We start from the raw sequence: 26749 nt of genomic DNA on the forward strand, positions 1-26749 counted from the left end.
ATTCCTCCCAGCAAGCACTGCCTCTAACGCACGACATTGGGGACTGCGAATCCCAGCATGCCTCGCGCCCAGGCGCTCGGACTACACGTCCCACAATGCACCGCCCGCCCTTTTCTTGCCGCCCCCCGCCTCTGCTCTCCGGAGACCCTGCGGAGCGAGCGCCACGACTCCTTCCCGGCGCTCTTCGCGCGGTCTCGCGGTGACTCTGGTGCGTGGGGTCAAGGCGCGGGGCAGAGCTGCTGGGGTCGGGGCGTCATGCGGAGGGGTGAGCGCAAGGGCGCCGAGGGGCCGCGGCCGGGGTCCCCTGTGCCCGTGGGCAAGGCCTCGCTGGAGGAGCCGCTGGACGGCGCGGCCGCGGGCCGAGCGAGCGGGCCGGCCGCTGGCCGCCGCAGCACCGAGTCAGAGGTCTACGACGACGGCACCAACACCTTCTTCTGGTGAGGGACGGTGGTTCGCTTCAGTGCCGGCTGGGGTCGCGAGGGGCGTGGCCACGTCGTGCGGGTTGGGGGTGCCCGCAGGACCTCGGGACCGGCCCCTTGCTGCTGCAGTCCCCGGTGGTCCAGCCCCTCATCTCTACCCCCTGCCCCCTATCCTGGGAGGACTTGGCTCCGAAGTCACCTCAGAAAGGCTTTTCCTGCCCTCCCTGTCCGCAGTCCCCCTCTGCCCTCCGTCGTGATCCCTTTCGCTGACGGTGCTGATGCCGTGTGAAATGATCGTCTCCTCCCCCGGCACGTGGCGGTAATATCTACCCTTACTCCGCTCCAGGAGCCGAGCGAACGAGTGCAGAGGAAGGCTCTTCCTCTCTTTAGTGGCTCCTCGCCAGGCCAGCCCTTTGACCCCTGTGCAGCTCGGTCCCGGCCAAGCCTCGGGGTCAGGCTGTCCTCTAGTCTACCTTCGCGCGGGTCAGGGAGGGAGGGGCCTCCAGGAGCAGAGTTGGAAGAGTTCTTGGTGTTGCTTTAGGCCAAGTTGGGCACTTCTGCGTTTGAGGGGCCAGGAAAGCAGTCTTGGACCAACAGGTCCCAGGTGTGGCTCGTGCACCTGATGGCTCAGTGACCTTGGGCTACCCTTCGCCAGTCTGAGCTTCTCTTTCCTTGCTTCTTAGAGGCACAAACCCCATACGCTAGAAAGTGTGCTTCTTGAGAGGAGGGCTGTGGCTGTTCTATGCTGCTCAGTTCACGGCCACCTAAAGTTGTATCCCGTGGTAGGCCCTGGGGACATTTGTGGCTTTGGTGCCAAGAGAGCTCATGGGAGAGACAGACGTGTAGGCAGCAAGGATGCCACGTGGAAGCAGCTCCTCAGAGAGGGAGACTGGGGCCGCAGAGAAAATGCGATCAGGAACGGAGGGGAGGCTGACGGAGCCACTGGACAGTCGGTGAGGTGCCACACGGCTGGAAACCTCAGGGGAGGTGTACGTGAGGCCGCTGGTGTCTTGCCTGTATCTGACTCGGGAGAGACAGGGAAGCGGATGTGGTGGGGGAGGCATCCCTGCATCTAACGAGGTCGGGGAGCCCCGGGATCTTCCCTGTGGGTGTGGGCAGCTGCTGCTGGGGGTGGCCACCCAGCCCTGCTCTGGGAAGATACTGTGCTCCAGTGGCCTGGAGCCAGGGGGAGGGGGAGAGGGGTGGGGTGCCCTCCTCGGCGGGGGTGTGGCCCCAGAGCTAGAGACATTCTGTGAGTGGACCAGGCGTCTCCTGCTCGGGGGACAGGGCCCCTTCAGACTTCAGGACAGAGGGCACCATCCTCCGACAGCCCGGCTGGTGACCACAGGAGGGAGACTGAGGTTCTGGAGTGGTGCCCAGGCTTGCTTTCCTTTACCATTCATTCAGTGCATATTTTGGGGGTGCCAGTTGCTGTTCTAGGGGATACAACAGAGAACTAAGCAAGAAACTTAGGTTCTGGCACAAGACTGGAGCCTCAGAAGGCTCAGCATGTTGGCCGAGGGGGTGCTGAGCGGTGCTCACAGAAGCCAGAGGGTAACGAGGGCACGTGCGGGTTTCTTTAGAAGCACAGAGCAGCGGCCCGCGGGTCCCTGCCCATGGGGACACAGAAAGGCCCGCCGTAGCAGCGCTCACTTGTGGGGAGGCCTGATGGAGCCAGGAGGGCGCGCTGCGGGGCTGCCAGTTCCGGTACCGGCCTCCTGGGTGGGTGTCTGCAGCCTCCGCACCGCAGGTGTGTGGGGTGCTGGCGTGTGTGGTTGTTGCTGCGTCCCGGGCCTCTGCTCTCACCTGTCGAGGGGAAGAAGCTTCACGTTTCCTCAAGGCAGGTAACCAGATGCTCACCTGGCGAGAATGACTTACTTTTACTTGCAGGGCCCAGCCACTTACCTTCTTTTGAGTCTCTCATCATTGACTTGCTGTGCTGGGATTTTAAAACCTCTTTATTTTGAGTTTTAGGGAATTTTATTAATGGATGTTACCAAAAAATTAACATAAAGACTAAAAAGTATGTATTTGTGGAAACAACCATATGTTCCAAAATTACTGGAAAGAAGTCTTGCATGTTCAAAACCTTATTTTTACAGTTTTCGTTTCCAAAGGAGCTTGGGCTTCTTGGGAGCCATGTATGAGGATTGTGAGTTTCTCTGTCATTACTTGTCAGCCACAGAGTATGGAATTAGGATTCAGCTGTGGAGCCCAAGGCTGGGCTGCCCCAAACTGGACCTCGGGGAAGGGGCAAGAGGACCGCTGGGGTCTGCGGTGGCACAGACACCACCTCTTCTGCCAGTCGTGGTTGTCTTTATCGGGGAACACCTGGTGGAAACGTTCAGGACAGCAGACACAGTGCAAAGATGCGGCAGCTCAATTTGTCTGAAAATTGTTCTGGACGCTCTTGGAGACCCAGTGCCCCGACGGGTGCCTCTGGACGTAGCCACCTATAGGTGGAAGATAGGTGAATCGCCGTTGGGTTACCACGCTTGGAGTCAGGGACAAGATGGATGGCTGTGACATTTTGGAAATGCTCACTGCATGCCCACATCTTACAGCATTGAGCGTCTGGTGAGCGCGGGCTCTGCCGTCAGCAACACGTCTCACAGGAGCTGTGAGAATCTGCGGGGCAGATCTTAGACGCCCCATGTTCCCCAGTCAGTGTGGGTTGGGGTTTGCCAGCTTTGCCCACATCAGGGCAGCATGACTTGCCAGTTGGTGCCTTTTTGGTCCTGCTGGTCAGCAGGCCAGGAGGGTCGGTGGCCCCAGGTGCCTCTCGCAGGCCTGGGACAGGCCTTCTGGTCTTGACGTTCCCTGGCCGAGCCGCCGCTGTGCACTCGGTCTCACAGCCACATCTTCGTACCTTCTCTGATTGGTTTGGCGGGCTGCCTCCCTGCCCGCTCGGTATGTGAGTATGGTCACCTCTAGACAGGGGCTGACAACTGGGTATTTTCCGCTCGCCGTGGCAGGGAGCCTGCTGTCTTCATGCCCTCACCCTGGCCCAGTGGCTGGAGTCACAGGATTTACGGCCGATCTCTCCCTGTGCCTGGATCCCCCACGTCATCTGTTAGTCACTCAACCAAACGGTGCATTTGTCTTCCTGGGCACCGGGAACTAGGAGCAAGAGGTCGTTGCCCAGCTCTGGCATCCGAGAGGGACACGGAGTCTTCCCTGCCGTCCTGCGCCACCGACCTGTTGTTTTTATCACGTCTCTGTGGCCACAGTGAGCATGCAGAGCTTTTCCAGCCCCAGCATCCTCGCTTTGCCACATCAAGTCCATCTCAATCCTTCTGGCCTCTCCCCTTGGGCTCTGGTGGCCCCCGTCACACAGTGTTCGTGAGGACAGTACCTGATCTGCCCAGCCTTCCCATCTCAGCGGCTCCGTCTTCCTTCCTGGCCACCTAGTTTCCTTCTAGTCTCACTTCCCTTCTGTCTGGAGACCTTCCTGGAGTGAGTGATTCTTTTAGAGCAGGTCTGCTGGCACCGGATTCTCCACTTCCTCCTCCATCCACGAATGTTTAGTTCACCTTCGTTCCTCAAGGATGTTTTTGCTGGACATGGGGTCCTGGTTTAGCATTTCTTTTCTTTCACTGCTTTACAAATTTTGTCCCATTTCTCTGGCCTCCATGGTTTCTGAGGAGAAATCTGAGCTCAGACTTGGTGTTTGAGCTGAAAAGAAGCCTGGTGAGGAGTCTGTGCTGCGGTGGCTGAAAAGCAGGGACCTTTGGGACCAATTCTAGCGTCTTGATTTCTGACTTTATTCCTGTTTTTTGCTTTTTTCCTCTGGAAATGCTCACCAGGGTAGGCGTGACCCTGCCTCTTGGGGCAGGCAGTGGGCATTCTGGAGCTCAGGAGACCGGGCCTGCCTGCCTGCCTGCCTGCCTGCCGGCCTGCCTGCCTGCCAAGGGTGCTGTCCCGTGGCTCCGCCCACGGCCCGCCAGGCACGTCTACACAGGCCTGGAGCTGAACCCCACCGGCTCTGAGCGGTTCTGCTCAGTCACGCTCGGCCGGCTTGGGCTCCACGTCCTGTCCAGCACGTCAGCTGTACCTTCTGGGCAGATCCAGACCAGCCACTCCCAGCATCTCCTGCCCGCCCTGGAGTGTCGCAAGACAGCCCCGTCTGCTCTGGGCTCTGCAGTGGCTCTTGCCCCACCGACGTGAGCCTGGGCCTCCCAGGGCAGGACCCCCTCCTCCAGCCATGGTGGCTCCTCAGCCCTTTGCTCTCGTGTTGCTGGCCTGGACCTGCGTCCCCAGGTGTCCTGCGTGAGGCCCTCCCTAATTCTGCACCCCACCCCACCCCGTTTCGTTGACTCCATACCCAGCCCTCTGTGTGTCTTGCTGTGTTGGAACGACAGCTCAGGGAGGCAGGATTGGGGTTTGTTGTCACCTCGTAGCTGCTCTGTGCCGCTTAGTATCTGTGTCACTTAGGCCCACTGGCCCTGGGTCTCATCACCTCACGGCGAGGGTTTATGAGGTGATACAGGTGTGCTAGAGGCATCCTGAGCAGGGCTCAGGCCCCAGACACTCACCACCAAGCTGTGTGACCCTGACACTGCCGTTTACAGCTCTGACCAGCCTCAGGGGCCAAGGTGACGGAGAGGCCCATGACTTACCATTGTCACCCTCATAATCCAGATGCCCTCGGTCCCTGGTGGGTTCTCAGTGACTCTTGTTCTCCCTGCTAAAATCTGATGTCCCCTCTGGGGTGGGAAGGGTGGGCCATGTCCTAGACCCATGAGAGGCAGCTGAGTCCCTCTGTGTGTAGGTGTTGGCTAATGTCCAGCAGAGGATCAGTTTCTGGGTCACCACATCCAGAGAACCTTAGGAGTGAAGGTCTAAAGTAGGACCTTATAATGTAGTCTGTGTGCTGCAATTATTCCACAGATCTCTCAGGCACTGAAATGTTTACTATACAGAGTTCAGCTGAAAGGCTGAGATTTTCCTGAAGTTCCCTCATGGCCTAGGACTCAAATGTGAATATATTAATATTGAATTTTATGAAAATAGTTAAAATAGGAGTTTTTTTCACTTCTAATAGTTTTCAATGCCAGTATTGTGAAATATGGCAAAAGAATGTGCTCTCTGCTTTCTTTGGAGCTAACTTATCTGAACATGACTGTTTTTGTTTTCACAAAGAAAATAAAATTTAAGTGAAGGGCGTAACACCTGAATAGATGGAGAGATGCTCCTTGTCTTGTGGGTGGGGACTCTCGTCTAGTTGTGACTCGTCAGTTCTTCCAGGGCTAGTTTATGAATTCAGTGCAGTTCCAATTAGAATCCTACTAGAATTATTTGTGGCAGCTGTCAGACTGATGTCACAGTTAAGATGGGAGAGTAAATATGCAAGAACATTCAGGATGGCGAAGAGGGCTGGTCTGCCAGGCGTCGGGATGGGCTCTAGCTATGGTCCAGGTCTCTAGCGCCAGCCTAGTCTCATGCAGCCCCACTCTTGCTTTTTAGAAAATTACTTGAATCAAGGTACGATTGCTTTCCATAACACACACCAACTTGAGGGTCCGTATCCACACTCCAGCACCTTACACATGGTGTCCACCACCGGGGTAGGGATGCAGGACATTCCATCATCTTGGAAGCTGCTGCCCTAGCACCTCCCCCGCCAATCTGCCATCCGTGCTCTATCGCCACCTCTTGTGAGTCTTGTCGGTGGAAACAGACAGCAGGTTGCTTTCATGCCTGGCTGTCAGCATGGGGTTAACGTCCACATACAAGTCTTTGAATGGACATACGCTTTCATTTTTCACAAGTAAACACTTGGAAAGAATGGCTGGCTTGGGTGGTAGACTCTGTTTAACTTTGTAAGAAACTGGGAAGCTTTTTCAAAGCGGCTGCACCCTTTTGCAGCCCCACCTGGAACGTGTGAGTGTTGGTGGCTCCGCGTCCTCGTGAGGACCCTTCCTCGAAGGCACTCGTGCCGTCCGTGGTCCCGTCCCAGGGGCGGGCGCTGCTGACTGCCATGCTGCATGTCTGCTCCCACGGCGACCAGGGATGCTGCACATCTTTTCGTGTGGTATTGGCCATTTGTTGATCTTTTTCTTTGACGTGGGTGTTCAGTCTTTTGTTCGTGTTTCGGGAGATCGTCTTTATCGTTGAGTTGTAAGAGCTCTTTATGTGTTCTGGGTACAAAGGCCGTTGTCGGGTATATGTGTCATCAATGTTTTCTCGCAGCTGGTGGCTGGCTTTTTCGTTTCTTCACTGTGTGTTTCATGGAGTTTTGACGGGAGGCCAGTACTGGGCTCGATGCTTTTCGTGTGTTTGTTCACTCGTCTTCAGGGTGCCCTTCAAGGCTGGAGGTGCCCTTGTTTAGAAATGCAGGGCTGCATCGTCTCTCCACGGACACAGAAGCTGGGCCTCTGCCCCCTCTGCAGGCAGTTGTTCAGCGCAGAGGGGCCTGGGCGGGTATGTGACTGAGCGGCGTGCGGTCTGGTGCTGGACTTGTCGTGGGCCCTGGTTCCAGGAGAGGCCGCCCGCTGCCTGCCGAGCACCGCCCCTTTCCCACATCGGGGCTCTGGAGGCCCAGCCAGCGTGGGCAGGCGGAAGCAGGGAGCCCATGTCTCACCCCCACCGGGCAGCCGTCCCTCTGCCCGGTCTTCTGGGCTGGCGGTCGTGGCCAGCCCGCGCCCTTTTCGCTCCGGCCCTGGGGCCTCTCTCTGCCACCAGTGCTCCACTGTCATCCCGACGAATCTCTCAGCCATGGTCACTTCATGAATCACGAGGTTGGTCTCGGGGTGATCTTGCTCGGTGCCCGGAGCCCACTTAACCGGCCGCCTGGTCCCTCTGAACCAGAGCCGCCTGCCCGGGACGCCTCGAGCCAACGCGCCGTCCGCTCTCCCCGCCCGAACGGGCCGCCGCGCCGGCACAGGACCATCTGGGAGTCACGCAGCCGTAGCTGGCGCTCGGGGGATTTTGAGCCGGAGGTCGAGGGCCGAGCTCGCTCCTCTGGCGGCCCGTCGCGCCGCGGTCCCACGTGTGCTTTCCGTGCACCGACGCGGGCTGTTTGCGTTGCAGGCGGGCCCACACTCTGAGCGTGCTCTTCATCCTCACCTGCGTGCTGGGCTACGTGACACTGCTGGAAGAGACACCGCGGGACACGGCCTACAACACCAAGAGGTACCGGCCCGGCCCAGCCTCGCTCCACGCAGCTGGCGGGGTCTCTGGGTGCTGTGTGGCACTTTCAGCCCCTCTTCTGCCCGTCCCCATCCCCGGGATCGACAGCACGGCTCCCGTGGGACCCGCTGTTCACGCTGCATTTGCGCGCGGGAAACCGGAAGGTGCTGTGGCGGCTCCAGGGAGGGGTCTAAAGGGGTTCAGGTCAGTTCCGATGGGGCGGCTTCCCCACACATCCCACCCTCAGCACCCCAGGCCCCACCTGAGTGTGCCGCAGGTCAGCTCAGTTCTGACACCATCCCAGGCAGTGCCAGGCCCCACGGTCCCGGGCTCGGTCCGGCCAGATTGCATCCCCTCCCCACTTAGACCCCAGTCGCAAGAGCAGTCATCATCTGACGGGCTGTAAACCATAGGTTCCCACCGCCTCCTCCTTGGGTGCAATTAATTTGTTAGGGCGGCTCACAGAACTCAGAAGCATTTTACTTATTTATTATCAAAGGTTTTTTTATAGAAAGATGGAGGAACAGCTAGATGGGAGGGATGCGTAGGGCAAGGTGTGGGGATGGGACGCAGAGCGTCCACGTGGTCACCAGCCTGGCGGCTCAGAACCCCCGTGCTGCTGGGGTTTAGGGAGGCCCTCCTCACATGGCGTGATTGATTAAATCACTGGCCACTGGCGATTGACTTAATCTTTACCCCTCCCCAGGGGTCTGGGGGTAGGACGGAGAGTTCCAGCCCTCCAGTGTCTGCTTGGCCCCCTTGCAACCAGCTCCCATCCGGAGGTGGGGTCCAAAAGTCACCTCGTTAACATAGCAAAAGATACCTTTGTAGCCCTCAGCGCTTGGGCAATACCCAGGGTTTTAGGAGCTCTGGCCAGAAACAGATGAAGACCAAATACGTATTTCTTGCTATAAATCACAGTATCACAGTGACCGTGAATTTGAGTGTCTGGGCTTTTTGTGAGGCCGGGGGTGGTTCCCATCAGCCAGCACCATTCTTCTATACTCTGTTGATTAGAAGACTTTTTGAAAGTTTTAAACTGGCTTTAGGAGTCTGGTGGTCCATCTCATCCTGCAGGGCAGGAAGTGGGTAGACTGTCTTTCCAGCATTATCTCCAGAAATAGACTAGCTGGTAGGTTTGTGTCCTTTGCCTGAATCCCATGGATTCTGGAGCCAGTCTCAGAAGCGCGTGGGGAAGACTAGCTGGTTTCAGAGCTCGTTTCTGTGCATTTTCTACGCTGGACGGACTCACCTCTCCCTCTCTGGTGCCGCGAAGCCCCCGTTGCTGTTCTGATCCTGGGGCCCAGGCTCCACCTGCTGTGGTGGGACAGCTAGAGGAGGCCAGGCAGGGACAGAGGTGGAGGGCGGCATCCAGAGCCCAGAGGTGGCAGGAGACCGTTGGTCAGCTTTGGGTGGTGGGCTGGGCTCGCACACCTTCGCCCTTGGGGTCTAACCCTCTGCCTGGACTGTGGTGTAGACGCCTGGGTCCAGGACACCAGGAGGTGTGTGTCACCCTCCCCTGTAAGGCACAGGCCTCCCGCCTGGGCTGCCCAGCCCTCCCCAGCCCCGTGTGATCACACCGCAGGCCTGGCAGCAGGGGTCGCGGAGCCCAGAGCAGAAGAGGGAGCTGGGCTGCTCTTTGGGCCCCTCTGGGTGGGTCTCTGAGGGGGACGCTGGGCCTGTGGACCTGGAGACGGAGCCCCACGTCTGCCTCAAAGGGGTTTCCAGCTGGAACTTGGCCTTTCCTGTGCATTTGTTTGCCAGCACGTGGTTATGGAGGGTTTGCAGCGTCTGCTGGGCACAGCCAGGCAGGAAGGACCAAAAAGTAGAGCTTGGTCACACTGAAGAGGTGTCCCCACGTGGCTGTGAAGTTGGGCTGGAGATGAGCAGTTATGACATCACAGGGCAAGACTTGTCACAAGGACGAGCGGGCCACCCCCAGCAAGAGTGGGCCCGTCAGCGTGTCCCGGGATGCCTCCCGAGGCAGGGGCCCAGGCGAGTCACAAAGCCTTGCTGCCTTGGGCCCTGCCCTGCGCCCAGGGGCCCAGGGGCTCAGACGCCCAGCGTCGAGGGGGCTTGTTGGCCTCGTCCGGGACAGCAGCTGTGGACCTGGGTGGGTGCTTCCCCACCTCTTTTTCCTGCACTGGCCTTTCTCCTGAGCTGTTTGTGCCCGAGAGAGGTTGGCACAGTGAGCCCAGAAGGTGCCACCAAGAGGGACACCTGGGTCCTCTCCCTGGGGTCCCCTGTGTGATTTCATTGAAGGCGGGGCCGGGGGAAGGCAGGTGGGTGGGAATTCGAGGGCCCCAGACACTGCTCTGCCCTGAAGTTCTGTGCTCTGGGCACACAGGACATCGTAGCCACCGTCTCTGGCCCTCCCGGCCCACTGCAGAGGCACAGAGGAGCTGCCCTCCCGGCCCTGTACGGCTGCTGGTGGTGCCTGGAGCCTACTTCTAGGAGCCTGTAGCCCCGCCCTCACCTGTCTGAGGCTCTGCGGCTTCTTCCAGGGACAGTCACATACGCGTGTGGGTTCGTTTCTGCTGAGTCCACTCTCACCCCTGTGGACCCCAGAGGGGCCCACAGCCTGCCCCCCACGTCAGCACATCTGCCTGGGCTGTGATGAGGCCGCTGGGGCTTGCTGGTTTTTATTATGTCAGAGCTTTTGATGCTCTCAGGGGGAGGTTTTGTGTATGTAAGACACTTCCCAAAGGTTACGGTTACTTTTTTTAATTTAATATTTACATTGTTAAAAATCTAGGAAATTGGTTCGTTTCCCTTAAGCTTTCAATTTCACCTTGTGTGTCATTGTGGCTCTAACAAGTTCTGTCACTTTAAGGGAGTAGATTTTTCTTCCTAGGCCAACTTTATTGTTGTGTCATTTAATATAACGTGCACGTAATTAAAACGTACGGCTTATCTACGTGCCACAACTAGGTGGAGGTACACACTGAGTTTCCTCTGAGGGCTGCGGTCAGTCTGCACTGCTGGCCACAGGCTACCACCAATCTGTCCCCACAGGCCCTTCTTGCCTGTTGTGCAGTGTCATCCAGCATGCGCCCTTGTGTCTGGCCCCTCCCACTCGGCATGATGGTTTTGTGGCACCCACGTTGCCGTGTCTGTCAGTGGTCATCCTGGTCCATTGCCAAGGGGTGGTCCACCGTGTGGACACGCCACAGTTCCTTGATCCATTATCTGTTGGTGACGTTGGGATGTTTACATATATATACACATATGCATGTGTAAATGTGTAAATAAATCAATACATGTGCAATATTAACATATTTTGCCTATTTGTAATGTGTAGAAATATAATGTATTCACAGTACTGAAGCACAGAGGCAGAGGACTGACGCTGCCTGGCTTCAGGCCTGACCGTAAAGCTGTGCAGTGGTGGTCAGGACAGCGGTGCTGGCAGAAGCCTGGACAAGTAGAGAGCCCAGAAGTAGCCCCACACAGAGAGGAGCAAGGCAACTCAGTGCAAAGAGGAGGATTTTCAACAAAATAATCTAGATACAGACCTTACACTTTTCACAATAATGAATTCGAAATGGATTATAGACCTAAATATAAAATAGAAAACTATAAAACTTCTTGAAGAAAACGTGGGAGAAAATCTGGTGACCTTGAGTTTGATGATGCCTTTTTTTTTGGGCCTTGCCGTGAGGCATGTGGGATCTTAGTTCCCCGACCAGGGATCAAACCCGCGCTCCCTGCAGTGGAAGTGTGGAGTCTTAACCACTGGACCTAACCACTGGACCGCCAGGGAAGTCCCAATGACTTTTTAGATAGAACACCAAAAGCATGATCCATAGAAGAAAAAGCTGATAAGTCGGACTTGATTAAAATTAAAAACTTCTGCAAAACATGCTGCTGAGACAAAGAAAAGACAAGCCGCAGGCTGATGGGAAATATTTGCCAAGCACACATCTGATGAAGCATCTGCATTCACTGTGCAAAGAACTCTTGAAGCTCAGCGGTCGGAAAGCCAGCAGCACAGTTACAAACCGGGCAGAAGGTCTGGAGGAACACCAAAGAGGACACAGGTGCATGAAAGGATGCGCTCAGCACCACGCATCAGCTTGCAGACGCCACTACACACCTGCTCGAGTGGCCAGGATTGAAAACACGGCAACGCCGGGCGCTGGCGAGGACCTGAGCAACAGGAACTCTCATCCATCACCGGCAGGAACACAAGTGGGGCAGCCGCTTTGGAAGATGGTTGGAGACTCTCTCAGAGAACTAAACATAATCCAGCAGCTGTGCGCCTTGGTATTTACCCAGAGGAGCTGAAAACTTAAGTCCACACCAAAACATGGACATTTGTGGCAGCTTTGTTCACAATCACCAAAACTTGGAAGCCACCAAAATGTCCTTAGTGGGTGAATGGGTAAACAAACTGGTACCTTCATGCAATGGAATATCATTAAGTAATAAACAGAAATGAGCTATCAAGCCATGGAGACAGAGACGAAGCTTAAATGCATATTGTTGAGGGAAAGAAGCCAGCCTGAAAAGGCTACATACTGTATGAGTCCAACGCTGTGACATTCTGGAAAAGGCAGAACTATGTGATGGTAGAAAGATCAGTGGTGTCCTGGGGCAGGGGAAGAATGAACAGATGGAGTGTGAGGCTCTTGAAACTGTTCTGTTGATATTGTAATGGTGAATGCAGGACCCTGTGTGTTTGTCAAAACCCATAGGACTGAACAACGCAAAGAGTAAACCTAAGTTTGCAAAGTTTAAAAATCGTTTAGGGGCTTCCCTGGTGGCGCAGTGGTTAAGAATCCGCCTGCCAATGCAGGGGACACGGGTTTGAGCCCTGGTCCGGGAAGATCCCACATGCCGCGGACCAACTAAGCCCGTGCACCACAACTTCTGAGCCTGTGCTCTAGAGCCCGCGAGCCACAACTACTGAAGCCCGCGTGCCTAGAACGCGTGCCCTGCAGCAAGAGAAGCCACTGCAATGAGAAGCCCGCGCACCACAACGAAGAGTAGCCCCCACTCGCCGCAACTAGAGGAAGCGTTCGTGCAGCAACGAAGACCCAATGCAGCCAAAAATAAATAAATTTTTTTTAAAAAGTCATTTAAGAGTTGGAGGACCCCAAGAAGGAATGCAGACTGAGACAGGAGAACCTACAAAAGGTGCTGACCTGAGTCACTCTGGAAACGAGTGGGGTCTGGAGGCCTGAAGGCAAGGGACGTGCACACAGCACTGGGCTCTAGTGGTGAAGTTGTCTCCCGTGGGGCCTCTGGGTCAACAGCCGTGTCCCTGCTGTACACGTGCGCTGGGACTGGACAGGAAAGTGCACGGATGCTGGGGGCCGGGAGTCTCACCCCGGAGGAGTGGGAGGTTACAGGCGACCAAGGGGCGAATGATCCGTGGATAACAGATGCTGGTTGGAGACGTCAGTGAGAACTCACGTTCAGTTTAATGTAGAGACAGGTGGTTACACACAGGAATATTTGTAACGTGTGTGTATGCAAGGTTGGCACACACGTATCTTGTTGCTCTGTCAGCCGAGAGGGCCCAGTGGCAAGGAGTACACGGGCCCCCAGATCTTGGTTCCTAAGAGCATTCGTTCTCCAGTAAAGGAACCAGGCTCCCTAGACAAATGGCCAGTTGCAGGGCTGGGACAGGGAACCCCCAAGATGGGCCTGGAGCATCTTCTAGCACCAGAAAGTAGGGAGGTGCTCAGAAACAACAATACAAACCTCCACAAAGATGGGGTGTGTCAAAGCAGTACAGGAGCCAAATGAAAGCTCCTTGTGGCCAGAGCTGGAGCAATTTGAGCAGCGAAATCAATCAAGTATTGAATTATAACCCAGCGCGTAACGCCGGTGCCCACAGATCTGGGCTGATGTAAGAAATGACCGAACACATTAGTGAATCGGGGAGCGGAGACAAACCTCCTGCACAGAAGGTTTCCCATCAGGTTGCAGAGCTGCTCCCTGCCAGCTGTGCGGGGGCAGGGGGGCTCCCTCCCGAAGGCGAGGCGTGGAGGGGACCCGACAGACACACCTCTGCCAGGGGGTCAGAGTCGGCACCAACAATCAGAATCGTGTTGATGGCCTGTACCCTTGATATGATGTGAAGATGGTCCTTAACATCTGTGATCTCACTTCCAAAAATCCTACAGCCCTGATCTAATCATAAACAGTCCTGATCTAATAAAGACAGCCTTCATTAAGGGGCATTCCACAAAATACCTGGCCGGTGTTCCTCAAAACTGTCCAGGTCATCAGAACAGGGCCAGTCTGAGAACCTGTCACAGGCCAGAGGAGCCTAAGGAGACTTGAGGACTGTCATGTGGGGCCCTGGATGGGGTCCTGGAATAGGAAAAGGACTTTAGGTAGAAAGTAAAGAAATCTGAAAGAAAAAACTGTGGACTTCAGTTACTGGATCAGTGTTGGTTCACTGACTGTGATAGCTGTCCCACGCTCATGGAGTGTGGGAAATTCTGTACTATCTTTGTAACTTTTCTTTTCTAAAATTAAAAGATTGTTTGAAAGTGTAATTTATTTGCTTTCCCCTAAAAGTCCTTCTGGGCGACAGATTTTCCCACATCATCCCTTTGGGGCGGGAGGGTGTCTAGCGGCCCTTTCACCAGACCCTGGAAGGGTGACCGTTGCCCCCAGGGCAGCCTCGCCTGCCCCCCGCCCTACCGCTGAGTGCCAGGGAAAGGGCTTTGCGTCCTCAGACCTGCTCCTGGGGAACGGTGGCCTCGGGCGTCCCGTGAGAAGTGCGTCCGTGCACAGCAGCTTCACGTGCAGTCACCCAGGCCTGCGAACGCGAGACTGTGAACCCTTGTGGCATGACAGTCCCCCACGGGCGGGGTGAGCTGGGCCCGCCTTACTCCTCCGTCATGGGCAGGGGTGCCGTGTGTGTCTGCGTGGTTTTCACTCTGTCTCCTGGTGGGTTCCTGCTGGGACTGGATACGGTGGCCCCACAGAACGAAAGAGCTACTAGTGGGGCCCCAGCCTTGTTGGAGCGGGAAACCATTTGATCCTAATAATACCTTTCCACCTTAGGGCTTTAGTGAGCTCTGGATCATCCTGTATGGAATTTTAGGGGTTTTTTGTTTGTGTGTTTTTAACGTGCCACACGTCTTAGTGACGTGGCTCTTGACGGTACACATGACACAGCCCAGTGGCAGGGCCTTCTCCCCGGGTTGGTGCTGCCTCTGGGGCCAGGGTGGCAGTGCTGGGCCGCCAGCCTCTCTGCGGCCGAGCCTCGGCGCTGCCCTAACCGGGGGTCAGGGGCCGTCCCCGTGGTGGGCGCCTGGGGGTCCCTCCCACCTCCCGCCGCGGAGGAGCCAACCCAGAGCTTGGCGCTTCCGCACACTGAGGGCTGTTTGTTCTTTATTTGCAGAGGTATTGTGGCCAGTATTTTGGTTTTCTTATGTTTTGGAGTCACACAAGCTAAAGACGGGCCATTTTCCAGACCTCATCCAGGTAACTTGCCATTTCTTTCTCCGTGTGTGCCCGTGTGGCCGTGCTGTTCTGAGGGTCACTCTGTGTCTGTGCTGCTGCGTGTGAGTGCCTGTCCCCCCTGGGGCCCCTCCCAGCTGGCTGGCTTCACTGCCACCTCGAAGCCCCTCCTCTTTGGGCGCTAGCCCCCAGGGACCCTCCCCCGCCCCCGCTCCTCCCCCGTCCCTGCCCTCTCTGTGCTAGTCAAGGGGGTCTCCCTGCAGGCGGAGGCGCCCAGAGGTGCCAAGTGTGCTTGGCGTGGCCTCGAGCTGGTGGTTGTGCCCCCCGCTGTTGGGAGGCTCACAGGGCACCATCCGCACCCCCCCCCACCTGAGTCGTGGGGCCCTCTGGCAACCCCTGGGACATCCCCTCACAGCTGGAGGGGCTCCAGCCTGTCTGGGCTCCAGCCTCCCCGAGGGGCCGGCTCCGGGGCAGGGGTGGTCAGTTTTCCTGAAGGGTCTCAATTTAGTAACGAGTTTCTATCTCAGTAAGGGTGTGTATTTATCGAAGACACATAAAGTATTTTTAAATATTTAAAATAACGAAAATAACCACCATTAAGATTTAATGCGTGTGTATGCGTGTATACGTACACAGGTGTAAAAACAAGAAGTCGGCATCATACTGTATGTGTGGTTTTGTATCATGCACTATTCACCTCAGGCTTAACACATGCATATCCTTGTTAATTTTTCATTGGAGAACTGGATTTTTGATGGCTCCTTGTTTATCATCATTTGTTATCATCATTTGAATGTACTACAGTTTACTTAATCAGTCCTGTATGATTGTATACTTGGGGGTTTCCAATTTCGTGGCAATAAACCAGGCTGTAGTGAATTTCCACATGTACACCTTTGTGTACCTGTCTGATTATCCATGGGACCAAAGGTCCAGGGGATGTAGCAGATGAAGGGCATGAGCATTTGGGGCTCCTGATGGGTGCTACCCAGTTGCCCCCTAGAAGGGGCGTATCTGCCCAGGGGCCAGCGAGCCGGGCGTTGTGAGCGAGGCCCCCGTGGGGCTCTGCCCCCTCATATGCCTGGTGGGGACGTTGGTGCTGGGTGAAGCCTGTGTGGTCCCTGTCCCTGGGGCAGCGTGAGCTTCCTGAGCCGAAGGGCACGGCCCCCACTGGGGGTTGGGGAGGGGCTGCAGGACCTTCTCCACCATCTCCACTGGTGTGGACCCGTCCAGTCTTGCCTCAGAAGGGCGTGGACTCTTAACCAGAGCAACGGAAAAGTGAGCTGAAGTGTGAGAACCACCAGAGTCACAGTGAGAAACCAGGTGTGTTCATTGCTCCTCCCACAGGCTTGGAAGGGAGAACAGGAGCTGCCAGAAACTCCCCAGAGGCTGTCGGTGGGTGGGGGCGCAGCGAAGTTCTCGTGGGCACCCGGCACTGGACGAAGCCGCTAGCAGGACAGACGGGGCCCTGCCCGCGTCATCCCTGGGCTTCAGCTTCAGGAAAGCTCCATCTGCGGCTCTGAGCGGTGTGAGTGTCAGGCCGGCTCCCCCCTCTGGAGCGGGCAGTGCCGCAGTTTCTGAGCTGACGTTCTGAGCGTGGCTCTGCCTTTCCTTAGTTTAGTTGCTGTGCTCACACCCTGTTTCTCTGCCAGTCTCGGCTTAGTTCACGTGGGGACCTGCCCCAGAGCACCGTCCAGATGGCTTATTCACCTGGTAGTTGGCAGGAAGTCCTCAGCCTCTCAAATCAGATTACGGCAGGAACGGACTCCACAAAGGAGGCGCCCTGGGGTCTCTGCGTGCCTCCCGCCCTCCTCTGGGCCCGGCTCAGGTAGCCACTGGGGGAGCAGACAGCCGACCTGTGTGGGGCGTTGCTTTATTTGGAAACGAGTTGGCTGCAGCTCCAGCTGGGGCTGCCACTAAAGAGGCCCCTTTGCCCTCGTGAGCGGCTCCCTGCAGAAGCTGGAGTAGACAAGGACGTTGCAGGTGCTGCCGAGGTGGCCAGAGTTGATGCTCGGGAATAAGATACGAGTGCGGGTCTGGGAGCAGGGCAGCCCATGATCAGGAGCGCCCGGGGTGGCTGGCGGAGAGCCGTAGCTGCGGCAGGGTGTGGGGACCCTGGCCGTGGGGAGGGGCGAGGGCCCGCTGCCCACGTGGGGGAGACAGGCCTGGGTCCTGGTGGGCTCTACGGGGTGCTAGTGGTGGGGAGCCTGAGCCGAGTGGGGGTGGCCGGGGGAGGGGCAGCGCAGCCTTCATGGGAGGAGGTGGCTGGCCCTGCAGCTGGGCAGCCACACTCGGCCACCCCAAGTCCCTGCTCCACAGCCCTCGACCTGCTGCTGCAGCCTCGAATGAGGGAGAATTTTCCAGGTTTTTCCTATCTTCAAGGGCACGAAGAATAAGTCTGTCATCTCGGCTGTTCATGTCTGTTGTCTCGGAGCACGTTAGCCCACCTTCCCAAGAACTCAGCCACGTTTGTGTTTCCTGCCCGTGCGAGGCTGGATTCTCGTCAGTCTCCGGGGCGGATTTTCCCCCAGCAAGCGGGTTAGGCCCAAGCCCTGAGGGTGCCGGGCTGGCCCCGGAGCCTGGCGTGTGCACAGTTCTCACCCTCTTCTGGAACAACAGGCCCCACACCCCTGCCACTCACCTGCCCGGCCTGTACCCTGGGTCCCCACTGAAGCGAGGGCGGGAGAGCGCGTGGTGCTGTCACAGATGACCTGGAATAGCTGTGGAATAGCCGTGGCCAAACCTTGTGTCTCCAGTTTGTGAGCACGGCTTATTTTTTTAAATCACGGTGAATTAGCTTTTAAAAGTAGGCTGGTGGTTTATTTTTTCTTTACAGACATAAGCATAGGGTAAGCAGATATCTTATTATTTATTTATTTTATTTGTTTTTTAGCTGCATTGGGTCTTTGTTGCTGGGCGCGGGCTTTTCTCTAGTTGCGGCGAGCGGGGGCTACTCTTTGTTGCGGCGCGCGGGCTTCTCGTTGCGGGGCACGGGCTCTAGGTGCACAGGCTTCAGTAGTTGTGGTCCGCGGGCTTCAGTAGTTGCAGCACGTGGGCTCAGTATTTGTAGCGCGTAGGCTCTGGGGCGGGCGGGCTTCAGTAGTTGTGGCTCGCGGGCTCTAGAGTGCAGCCTCAGTAGTTGTGGCGCACAGGCTTAGTTGCTCTGCGGCATGTGGGATCCTTCCGGACCAGGGATTGAACCCATGTCCCCTGCATTGACAGGCAGATTCTTTACCACTGCGCCACCAGGGAAGTCCCCTTAGGCATTTATTAAACAGGATTCCGAAGATTTTTGGAAGATAGAAGTTACCGTTGGCTTTTAGGACAGTTCTAGACCTTCCCCTTCCTGTTATCTCATCCCCCAGGGACTTGAGAGTATGGAGAGCAGATGGTGAGAGAGAGGAGTCCCGGCCAGTGAAAGGGGTTCTGAGGGACACGTTCGTTCTTTTTTCCAGCTTTATTGAGATAGGATTGACACATAACATAAGTTGGAGGTGTACTGTGTGATGATTTGATACACGTGTGTTGCATACTCTCCAGTATGGTTAGTTAACCCCTCTGTCATCTCATGTAAATCTCAACTTTTTTTTTTTTTTTATGGTGAGAACATTTAAGATCAACTGTCTCAGCAACTTTATATAATATAGAACCGCCAGGTGTAGTCACCGGAGGGACAGAAGTGCTGACTGAAACTTAAGACAGTTTCCTAAAACAAATCGTCATCCCAGGAATTCAGAGATGGTTTAATGTTGGGGAATGTGTTAATTTCATTCATCACATTAACACTAAAGGAAAAAATTGATCCTCGTAAATGCGGAAGAATAAAGTATTGTATTCATTCATGATAGAAACACAGCATACTGGAATTAAAAGGTTCTCTTAACGTGACGAAAGGTATCCTCCAAAACCCTGCAAACTTACTTAATGATGAAGGTTAGAAGCATCCCTAGGAAACACAAGACAAGGATGTTTGCTGTCACTGCTCGAATCTGGTGGTTTGCGGGCCTTCTGTGCTGCGGGAAAGATTAGGGACGGGAATGGAAGAGAAGGAAGGAAGAACAGTCAGAGAGAAACTGCTCAGCCCTGAGTTAGATCTTGCTTCTGAAGTCTCTCCCAGGGGCCTGAGAGCCCTGAGCAGAGGCCACGCGTGCGGGAGCTGTGTGGGGCGGGGCCGCGGGCCGCAGGGCGGCGCCCCCTGATGCCTCTGTGTTCTCTGTGTCTGTACAGCCTACTGGAGGTTTTGGCTCTGCGTCAGTGTGGTCTACGAGCTGGTGCTCATCTTTATACTCTTCCAGGTAAGCGGGTCTCTTGGTTGGGTGAACTGTGAAAGTGGAAGTGGCACAGAACGCTCTGCGCATTGGCCCCCAGGGCTCTGGTAGGAGGCTGGACCCCACCCGAAGGGGGCAGGGGCTGTAGGGGTGGGAAGGCGCCAGCCATTGTCTGCGGCAGAGTCTCCGTTCTCAGCGCAGCTGCCGCGTGGCCGGGGGACGATGGGTTCAGACGTGGACGCCTGGCGGGCGCTCCAGATCTGAGCAGGGCTGAGCACCTCGCAGGGGGCACACCTGACCCCGCAGCACAGGCGCTCTGAGCGTGGGTAGTGGGCCCAGGACCAGTCGCCATGGGCCTCGTTTCTGGTTTTGCGGGTGACCAGCTGTGGCTTTGTGTGCTTTTCTCCCTCTGTCACACATTCTGCAAGGGGGTTGGGGTGGAGGTTGGAAACTTAGCTCCTCAGTAAATCTTGGATCAGGATTTGTTGCCGCTAACATCTGTCTGACTAATACTCCTGTTCTGCTGGACTTATCGAGCTCGCCTTTGAGGGTGGTCTTCAGTATTCACAATCTCAAAACAGTCTGCGATAGCTGAGTGATTTATCATCGCATGGGAAGGTTTGCATTTCGGGTAGGCATGCAGGGCTGGGAGCTGTAACACCTGTTTGTGTTTGTGTGGACACCACAGTTAGGCACAGAGCCCCGGGCCCCCTCGGGTGCCACCTCCGTGGCCCTGGCCTCACAGTGGCCTCGCAGCCGCCATCTGTCCCTGCATCACCGCCATTTGTCTCTTGGAAAGTCTCTTGTGAGTGGAGTTGTGCAGAGCGTGGCCTTCACTGCCTCTGAAACTCAACCAAGCCGTGCGCACCTACAGCCGGTCCTCTTTATCGTGGATGGGGTTCCTGGTGGAGGGACCGCCATCTGTCCATTCACTGGGCTTGTGTCTGGTTTGGGGCAGGTGTGCGTGGAGCTGCTCTGAGCCTCAGGCACAGGCTCTTGTGTGGACCTGAGCTTTCATTTCTTGAGGGTGGACACTCAGGAGGGACTCCTGCATCATAGGTTAGGTGTCTCACTCCCCGGGCAGCTGTGTCACGCCAGCACCCTCTCTCATCCTTGGCAGTACTTGCCATCATCAGGATCTTGTATTTTAGCCAGTGTTTTACGGATTTCATTGCATTTCTAGAGTGGCTGACGATGTTGACCAACTTCTCCTGCATTTATGAGCCAAGAAACAAACATCCTCCTCGGTGAAGTGTTTATTTTTTGCCCTTTTTAAAAATCGGGTGGTTTGTTTTTGTAGTGTTGAGTTATGACAGCTTTTTATATAGTCCTGGTTACAAGGTCCTTTGCTGGATGTGCTGGGCCTTCGTTCTTTAGCAGTGGCAGTCCTTATGTCTTTTCTTTTTGTGTTTTTGATGTCATATCTAAGACTTCTTTGTCCAACACCAATTTATTAAGATTTTCTCCTATACTTTCTTTTAAAACCTACCTGCTTTTATATTTTACACTGAGATTGCTTATTCACGTTGAGTTTCTTTTTACATTTTGTTTTGGAGCGATTGTAGATTCACAGGAAGTTGTGAACAAATTGTACAGGTAGGTCCTGTGTTCCTTCACCCAGGTCCTCAATATTTTGCACAAATGTAGGACAGTATGTGTACCTGAAACTAACATAATATTGTAAGTCAACTATACTTTAATTTAAAATATATATATATATATAAGACAGTATCAAACCAGGAAACTGATATCAATGCACTCCACAGAGTTTGTCACAGTTCAGTTTTACACGCATGTGTGCACACACACGTGTGTATGTAGAATACTGTGCAATTTTTTTGGGTTTTTTGCAGTGTATTTAATTAAAAGTATTTTTTAACTACAGTAAAAAAACACATAACATAAAATTTACCGTCTCAGCCATCTCTAGGTGCACAGGGCGGGGCACGAAGCACATTCACATGGTTGTGTTACCTTCCCCACCTTCATCCCCAGAACGTTCCGTCTTCCCGAACGGATGCTCTGTCCCCATGAACACTCACTTCCCTCCCCTCCCCTCCCCTCTGGAATCAGACAGGATTAGTCCTTCTGTGACTGGATTATTTCACTGAGTGTAATGTCCTCAAGGTTCACCCTGTGTAGCCTGTGTCACAAGTTCCTTCCTTTTTAAGGCTGAGTAATGTTCCATTGTGTGTTTAAACCACATTTTGTGTATCCACTCAAATGGATGGACACTTGGGTTGCCTCCACCTTTTGGTGACTGTGAACGTGGGTGTGCGAGTATCTGTTCCAGTCCCTGCTTTCCATTTCTTTGAGGACACGCCTACAAGTGGGATTGATGAGTAATTCTGTTTAACCTTTAGAGGAGCTGCCAGACTGTTCTCCACAGCGGCTGTACTCATTTTACAGTCCCTCCAACAGTGCACAGGCTTCCAGTTTCTCCATATTCTCACCAGCACTTGTTATTTTCCTTTTTGGGGTGGGGAGCGGGGTGGTGAAGTGGTGAAATATCTCGTAGTTTTCCTTTTTTAAAATAAATTTATTTATTTATTTTTGGCTGCGTTGGGTCTCTGTTGCTGTGCGCGGGCTTTCTCTGGTTGTGGCGAGCAGGGGCTGCTCTTCATTGCGGTGCGCGGGCTTCTTATTGCCGTGGCTTCTCTTGCTGCGGAGTGCGGGCTGTAGGTGTGCAGGCTCGGTATCTGTGGCACATGGGCTCAGTAGTTGTGACTCGCGGGCTCTAGAGCGCAGGCTCAGTAGTTGTGGCGCACGGGCTTAGTTGCTCCACGGCATGTGGGATCCTCCTGGACCAGGGCTCGAACCCGTGTCCCCTGCGTTGGCAGGCGGATTCCTAACCACTGCGCCACCAGGGGAGCCCCTGATGTGGTTTTGATTTGCATTTCCCTGACTGCTAGAGATGCTGAACATCTTCTCATGTGCTTGTTGGATGTCTGTATGTCTTTGGGAGACCAGCTTTTGTTCTGGTTGATTTTTTTAAATGGTTCATGTTTTGTTTTATTTATTTAAAATAAACTTTTTATTTTAAGACACATTTACAGGATTGTGAAGTTAGTGCAGAGAGTTTCTTCACCCAGCGTCTCCTGTTATGAACATCTTACACTAATATGACGCATTTGTTACAATTAATCATTATTAACTAAAGCCCACACTTCCTCTCAGGTTTTCCCCCCTCCTCTGCAGCACAGGACCCTCCCCTTACGCGGGTCTTTCATTTCTCTCAGCAACAGTTCGTGGTTTCGGAGCATATGTTCTGCGCTTCCTTTGTTAAATGTATTCCTAAGTATCTCACTCTCTGATGCTGTCCTGAGTGGGACTGTCTCGATTTCATGTTGGTCTGCTGGTCGGTGGCGTCTGGACACGCAGCCTGCTTGCTCTGTCGGTCTGGGTCCTCTGTGCCTGCTCACTCGTTCCCACAGCTCTGCTGCTGTTCGGGGGGTTCCTGAGGGGGTCTCTGTGCAGGGGTAGGGGGAGTTCACTTCTTCCTTTCCAACCTGAGTGTCCGTCCGTCCGTCTCTGGCCTCACACTGTCCCCCACTTCTTAGCGGGGAGCCCTCAGCCCTCACCAGACGCCCCTTGTCAATCGAGGCAGTTCCACTCTTCCTAATTTGTTGAGTGTTTTTTTCAGGAGAGAGTATTAGATTTTGTTGGTTGGATGCTTTTCTGCATGAAATGAGATGGTCATGTGGTATTTTCCCTTTATTAACATGTTTTGTGTTGATTCATTTTCTCATTTTGAACCAGCTTAGCATTCCTAGGATAAAGCCCACTTGGTTGCGGTGTATGACCTTTTGTATATGCTGCTGGATTCACTTTGCTAGTATTCTGTTGAGGATTGTTGCATCCATATTCATAAGAGACACTGTAGTTTGCCTGGAATGTCTTTTTCTGATTTTGGTGTCAGGGTTGCTGGGGGTTTGTCTGGTGTTTCTGTCGCAATGTGACACATGATTCTGACCGTCGGTGCTGACCCCGACCCCCTGGCAGAGGTGTGTCTGTCGGGTCCCCTCCACGCCTCGCCCTCGGGAGGGAGGCCCCCCTGCGCAGCGGGCGGAGAGCAGCTCCATAATCCGATGGGAAACCTTCTGTGTGGGAGGTTTGTCTCTTCTCTCTGACTCACTAATGTGTTCGGTCATTTCTTAAATCAGCGCAGACTCGTGGGTAGGTATCTACGTTATACTTTGGGTTACAATTCAGTACTTGATTCGTTGCTCAAATTGTCCCAGCCTTGGCTGCTGGGAGCTTTCCCATACCCCATGTACGTGGATTCTTGGTGTTTTGTTTTGGGTTTCTGAGCACCTCCCTCCTTTCTGGTGCTAGAAGACATTCCAGGCCCATCTTGGGGGTTCCCTGCCCCAGCCCTGGAATCTGCCATTTCTCCAGGGAGCCTGGTTCCTTTATTGGAGAACGAATGCTCTTAGGAACCAAGATCTGGGCTCTCTCGACCAGCAGCGCGGAGCCCTGTGGGTCCTGACCAGTGAGTCTGCAGATTTATAAATGGCCGGTTCTGGGAGGCCCCCCTGCCCAGGCTGCTGTCCTCTCCCAGAGCCATGTCACGAGGGGTCAGTCAGCCTCCCTGGCCTTTGCTGGAGTGGAGGTTCGTGGTCTGGCCCTCTGGGCTTGGGTGACAAGCTCTCAGCTGGGACCGGAACTGACTTCCTTGGGTCACGTCAGCCCTCAGATGCCCTGAGATGGAGACTTGTTACAGTGCTGTTTTTCGCTTCTCTGAGGGTTGAGTGTCCAGGGATCTGAGCCCCTACTGACCTGGCTCCGGAGCAGAGCCCGTGGGGCCATCCTGACTCGGGAACACAGCGGTGTCGCCCTCAGATCCCGTGTGACCAGGGCACATGTGGTGGTGGGGGGTTCAGTTGTTCGTGGTGTCACCTCAGTCATGTGACAAGATGCAGGTCTCAGTCATCTGTCCACACACACCACGGACCGCGTCTCGTCACCCCAGCCTAGAGCCTCTTCCCCGCTGTGCCCTTTCGCTGGTACTTGGGGCAGGAGCGAGGGGACAGGGTCCTGATGACAGGCGTCCCAGGGTTGCCTCCTGTGGACCAGAGGCCCCAGCTGGCGGCCAGTGGGGGCCTGGAGGGAGGAATGGGGGGGTCCTCTTCTGCCAGGGTACACCCCCGAAAGCCCACTTTGCGCCGAGGCTGGAGGGCTGTTTGGCTAACGCTGGCGTCTGGGAGAGGCTGATGGGCACCGCGTGGAGAAGCGTGTCCCACGGTGCTGTTCCTCGGTGTGGGGTCTGGACCCTGAACCGGACATAGGGAAGAGAGGTGGGGAGACTGGTGATCTGAGCGCCTTCCCACGGGAGGTGCCCCTGCGACGCCACGTGGCGTGGTCCTGGGGTCCCATGGGGGTGTGAGGACATCCTCGGACTATCGGGGGCATCCCTGCTCTGCCCGGCCCGACGTGGGGGCGATGCCGAGACAGTGCTTCCCCTCGCAGTTGGTGGGTGCTGTCCGCGCACCCCAAACCCCGCCCCGCTGACATGCCACTGCCCTTGCAGACCGTCCAGGACGGCCGCCAGTTTCTCAAGTACGTTGACCCCCGGTTGGGGGTCCCGCTGCCGGAAAGGGACTACGGGGGAAACTGCCTCATCTATGATGCAGACAACAAGACCGACCCCTTCCACAACATCTGGGTAGGTGCCTGGAGGGGGACGGCCGGCCTCATGACATGGGGGCCCCACCGCCTCCCACGCGTGAAGCTCGGCGCTGCCCCAGGCATGGATGTTTCTGGGACCCGAGTCACTCTGGACTGGATGGGATGAGGGTACCAGGGGCCACGCTGCCCACACACGGGGATGCCTCTGGCTGCGGCGGGGTCCCTTCCCAGCTCACGACGGTGGACCGAGCGCAAGGCCTGCCTCTGTGCCCCACAGGACAAGCTGGACGGCTTTGTGCCCGCACACTTCATCGGTTGGTACCTGAAGGTAGGCACCTCCTCGTTGGGCGGGGTACCTGGTTTCGGAGCCGCCCTGAACTCTGGGCCGTTTTCCAGCCGTGTGGTGGGTTGCGGCCGCGGTGCAGGACAGGCGGACTGCCGAGCTGGGGGGCCTGACCCAACCTTGCGTGTCCTGGGTGTTGCGGTGGCTGCCGGAGAGCAAAGGGGAGAGACCCACGGGGGGTCCCCGGCCCCCATCCCACCCTGCCCTGGGCACCCTCACGCCTGGACACACGAGTCGTCGACATACCTGCAAGTTGCCTCAGAGTCGTTTTTTTGTTTTTTTTTTAAATAAATTTATTTATTTATTTTTGGCTGCGTTGGGTCTTCGTTGCTGCACGTGGGCTTCCTCTAGTTGTGGCGACCGGGGGCTGCTCTTCGTTGCGGTGCGCGGGCTTCTTGTTGCAGTGGCTTCTCTTGTTGCAGAGCACGGGCTCTAGGCACGCGGGCTTCAGTAGTTGTGGCTTGTGGGCTCTAGAGCGCAGGCTCAGTAGTTGCGGCGCACGGGCTTAGTTGCTCCGCGGCATGTGGGCCCTTCCCGGACCAGGGCTCGAACCCATGTCCCCTGCGTTGGCAGGCGGATTCTTAACCACTGCGCCACCACGGAAGCCCTCAAAGTCTTAACTTGGGGCGGCCGGAGCCACAGCTGCCCTGCCGCCGCGCCCCACCTGAGGGCAGTGGGGCGGGGGTAGGGGTGGGCTGTCCTTGGGGGATCCCGCGCGAGGGGCTGACACCCTGGCGGCCCGCAGACCCTGATGATCCGTGACTGGTGGATGTGCACAATCGTGAGCGTGATGTTTGAGTTCCTGGAATACAGCCTGGAGCATCAGCTGCCCAACTTCAGCGAGTGCTGGTGGGACCACGTAAGTGCCGCCCTCTGCGTCCGGCCAGCCACAACGGGGGGGGGGGAGGGCCGTTCGACCTGGGGACCCGTGGCACCCAGCTCCCTCCCGCCTGGCTCCCGCCCCCAGTGGATCATGGACGTGCTCGTCTGCAATGGGCTGGGCATCTACTGCGGCATGAAGACCCTCGAGTGGCTGTCCCTAAAGACGTACAAGTGGCAGGGCCTCTGGAACATTCCGACCTACAAGTACGTCTAGAGAGCCGCCCCGCTCCGCGCGGGCCTTGACCCCAGTGTGGGGCCTGCAGGGCCCCCCCCACCCCGAGGTCATTCCGTGAGGTGCTACAGGCGAGGACCTTGCCTCTGTAAACTCCACCGAGGATGTGGCTCTGGGCGCCGCCCTCGTGGCGGCCGGGACGCCGGCCCGTCCCCATCCAGCCCCCATCCAGCCGGCTGCTCTTGCTCCCTGCCAGCCCTTCTCGGGGCCGGCCCTTCCCAGCCGCCGCCCTCTGTGAAGCAGCAGAGCAGCAGCCCGGGGACAGGCCGGGGGCGGGCGGCGGGCGGCGCGCGTTGCCCGGGGCTGACGGCCGGCTTCCAGGGGCAAGATGAAGAGGATCGCCTTCCAGTTCACGCCCTACAGCTGGGTCCGCTTCGAGTGGAAGCCGGCCTCCAGCCTGCGCCGCTGGCTGGCCGTGTGG

General features: G+C 56.0%; 1 protein-coding gene across 1 annotated transcript in view; it reads left to right on the forward strand.

The window, feature by feature from the left end:
- The first annotated feature begins 255 nt into the window (after positions 1–255).
- PTDSS2 (phosphatidylserine synthase 2) overlaps positions 256–26749 on the forward strand; it is a 28995-nt gene continuing 2501 nt past the window's right edge. Inside the window, exons 1-9 of the mRNA XM_007465989.1 lie at positions 256–437; positions 7452–7553; positions 14917–14999; positions 19203–19270; positions 24774–24908; positions 25149–25199; positions 25960–26073; positions 26182–26300; positions 26650–26743. Of these exons, the coding sequence (XP_007466051.1) occupies positions 256–437; positions 7452–7553; positions 14917–14999; positions 19203–19270; positions 24774–24908; positions 25149–25199; positions 25960–26073; positions 26182–26300; positions 26650–26743 (948 nt within the window). The remainder of the gene's footprint in view (positions 438–7451; positions 7554–14916; positions 15000–19202; positions 19271–24773; positions 24909–25148; positions 25200–25959; positions 26074–26181; positions 26301–26649; positions 26744–26749) is intronic.

Source organism: Lipotes vexillifer, unplaced genomic scaffold (assembly GCF_000442215.2).
Source record: "Lipotes vexillifer unplaced genomic scaffold, Lipotes_vexillifer_v1.1 scaffold1094, whole genome shotgun sequence".
In the NCBI taxonomy this organism is placed as follows: domain Eukaryota; kingdom Metazoa; phylum Chordata; class Mammalia; order Artiodactyla; family Lipotidae; genus Lipotes; species Lipotes vexillifer.